General features: G+C 48.2%; 1 protein-coding gene across 8 annotated transcripts in view; it reads left to right on the top strand.

Annotated features, from left to right (window-relative positions):
• Nucleotides 1–19: 19 nt before the first annotated feature.
• LOC115238178 (histone acetyltransferase p300) overlaps nucleotides 20–2,492 on the top strand; it is a 410,773-nt gene continuing 408,300 nt past the window's right edge. For 6 of the 8 annotated variants that reach the window (XM_029811837.1, XM_029811818.1, XM_029811798.1 and 3 more), the window contains exon 1: nucleotides 20–1,203. In XM_029811837.1, coding sequence (XP_029667697.1) covers nucleotides 1,018–1,203 — 186 coding nt within the window. In that variant the 5' untranslated portion in view covers nucleotides 20–1,017. The remainder of the gene's footprint in view (nucleotides 1,204–2,492) is intronic. The other 2 variants (XM_029811780.1, XM_029811788.1) reach the window with 2 other exon arrangements.

The following is a 2,492-nucleotide window of genomic DNA, read 5'->3' as shown; positions in this document are numbered from 1 at the left end:
ATTCCCTTCCCCCCCCCCCCCCCCCCGCCTATATACATCCGGCTTTCACACCCACTCAGAGATTATCGGAGCGGGAAACGCGTGTGTCACGCCGCCTCTTACGAACACGGCCTACGAGAGCAAAGATTCTCACAAAATCGCTAACCATCGACGACGACGCCTAAACCCGCTGATACCGCCCCCGCGCTCCTTCGATTAATTCGCCGCGACGCGGAATCGATATCGGGCGGAAGAGACACGACGCCGATAAGCCACGCTCGAAACAGCCGACGTTGCTGATAAACGTCGAATCTCCGCGAGACGACGATTCGCTGAAATATCGCGCGACAACAACGACGACGACCGAGAGCCAAGCGCGACTTCAACGTGAGGAAGATCAAGATCGCGAGAGACGCAGTAGTGATTTCCCACGCGGAGGATCCACGCACAAAAAGACAGTTGCGGATCGTCGCGTACATGGGACATTAAAAACGTCGCATCGTGCTTAAACGGAAGATCTGCCGTCTGTAGTAAGGTATAATAAGTTTGAAGTAGTCGAACGACTCCGAGGCATACGCGGGATTTCGTGTTCTCTTTGTGTGGAAGAAGGTGAGAGCGAAAGAGAGAGAGAGAGAGAGAGAAAAAGAGAGAAGGGAAGGGATGAATGAGTGTATGCACGTGAGCGAATGGTAAGAGAGATTGACGAGACAGGGTGAAAGTGGTGGAACGCAAGGGTGGACACTGCGAAATCCCGTGAACAACTGCCGACGAGCTCGTGTCGCGAGTTGCGATCGTATCCTATAAACCGAAACATATATATCCTTGGCAAGATCAGTCGACGCGAGTGCACGCGACCGGGGAAAAAGGCGCCGATCATCACGCGAGGAGGAGTTTAAGAAGGAAGAGTGGGAGAGAGAGAGAGAGAGGAGAGTTATCGGTGGTGAATTCGGTGGTGGAGAGTCCCGGGACTTTCTCCCTCTAACGGTAGAGGCCAGCGCACGAACGGGGGATTCTTCGGTCTTCCAGGAGTGTGGAAGAATGGCAATGGTCAACATGAATAACCTACTGAACGGCAAGGACTCGCGGTGGCTGCAACTGGAAGTCTGTCGGGAGTTCCAGCGCAACAAGTGCACCAGGCCCGACACGGAGTGCAAGTTCGCTCATCCACCGGCTAACGTCGAGGTGCAGAACGGACGGGTCACCGCCTGCTACGACAGTATCAAGGTAACGAACCGTTGCATAATCGAGTTTCCGTGCTCGCGCGTAACGAGCGCGTTCGCGCGGAGCGGAATCGTCGGCTGATAAACTCCGCTTCACTTATCTCACACCTTCGGATAACCGACCAAAGTTACCGCGACTATCCCGGTGAAATCTGAAGCTCTATCATTATTATAGCTATTTGTATCAATGCGCGTATCGGTTCTGTCGAGAAATTGTACAATTCTCCTTAGTTGATCTCGATTCTGTTAGATAAGTGAAGTTTAAACGTATAGCTAATTCAATATTGCTTATCTCTCTTATCTTTACATTGGAGCTAATAGCTTTATTATTATAATATCAAATAAGAAATGTTGACAATGCATGATGGCGCGATAATAATGACGTCATTATTAGTCATTGCAATTTCGAGAAAAATTATTCTCATTCTGTTAGATAAACAGAATTGTCGTGCATTTTGATCTCTACGTGCTATTAGAATACTGTAAGATAGAGTTTACACACGCTGAATTAACTTTATAACAGAATAGATAAAAAATGTCGAAGCTGATATTTAAGAAAATTATCGACAAGCCATTGCGAATCTCTTTGTGGATATTCGGACTCGCGGATTATTTTCTTCCACATCTAAAATGCACTCTGAAAATCTTATTGTAACGCAGAGGTTAATCGCGCGCATTAGGGCTCTTTTCATCCCGCTACAATCGATCCAAATGAATACATGCACGGGATCGTCGATCGATCTCCCGCCTGCGCTTTCCGACTGCTGATCTCCCGATACAAAGCCGATAATTTGTAACGCCACACGGTGCGATAAGGAATCGGTTGTAATTTACGACGGGTAATAAGTCTCTTATCGCCGATCAGCACTCGAAGGGTGGGACGGGGGGTGGGGAGGGGGAAGGTTTATGGATTTTAGAATATTCCGTCTCTCGTGCGCGTTCTCGAAGCAAGGCGCGATTAAATGAACGCGAGAAAGAAGGAGGAGGCGCGGCCCGTCTCGTCTTCCCAGATATTGAACTGGAGAATTGAATTCGCAGTTATTAATAGCGACAATTATTCAACGCGCGGGGAGCGAGAAAATACCAATCGACATTGTCGATAAATCAGACGTGAGAGGCAACGAGAATTATGTAAAAAATTGAACGAGACCGTTCATTCGCGCCTGTTGTCGACGATGGTGCCCTATTGTCTGATGGCACCTATACACGCACGCGCGGTCTAGCGATTAGATAAAACGGGGAAAGAGGAAGAAAAAAATATGTGTCTGTGTGTGCGCATATATATATATATAT

The sequence above is a fragment of the Formica exsecta genome, unplaced genomic scaffold (assembly GCF_003651465.1).
Source record: "Formica exsecta isolate Colony F162 unplaced genomic scaffold, ASM365146v1 scaffold115, whole genome shotgun sequence".
Classification (NCBI taxonomy): Eukaryota; Metazoa; Arthropoda; class Insecta; order Hymenoptera; family Formicidae; genus Formica; species Formica exsecta.
Note: the sequence above shows the minus strand (reverse complement) of the source record. Positions and strands in the feature narration are given on the sequence as shown.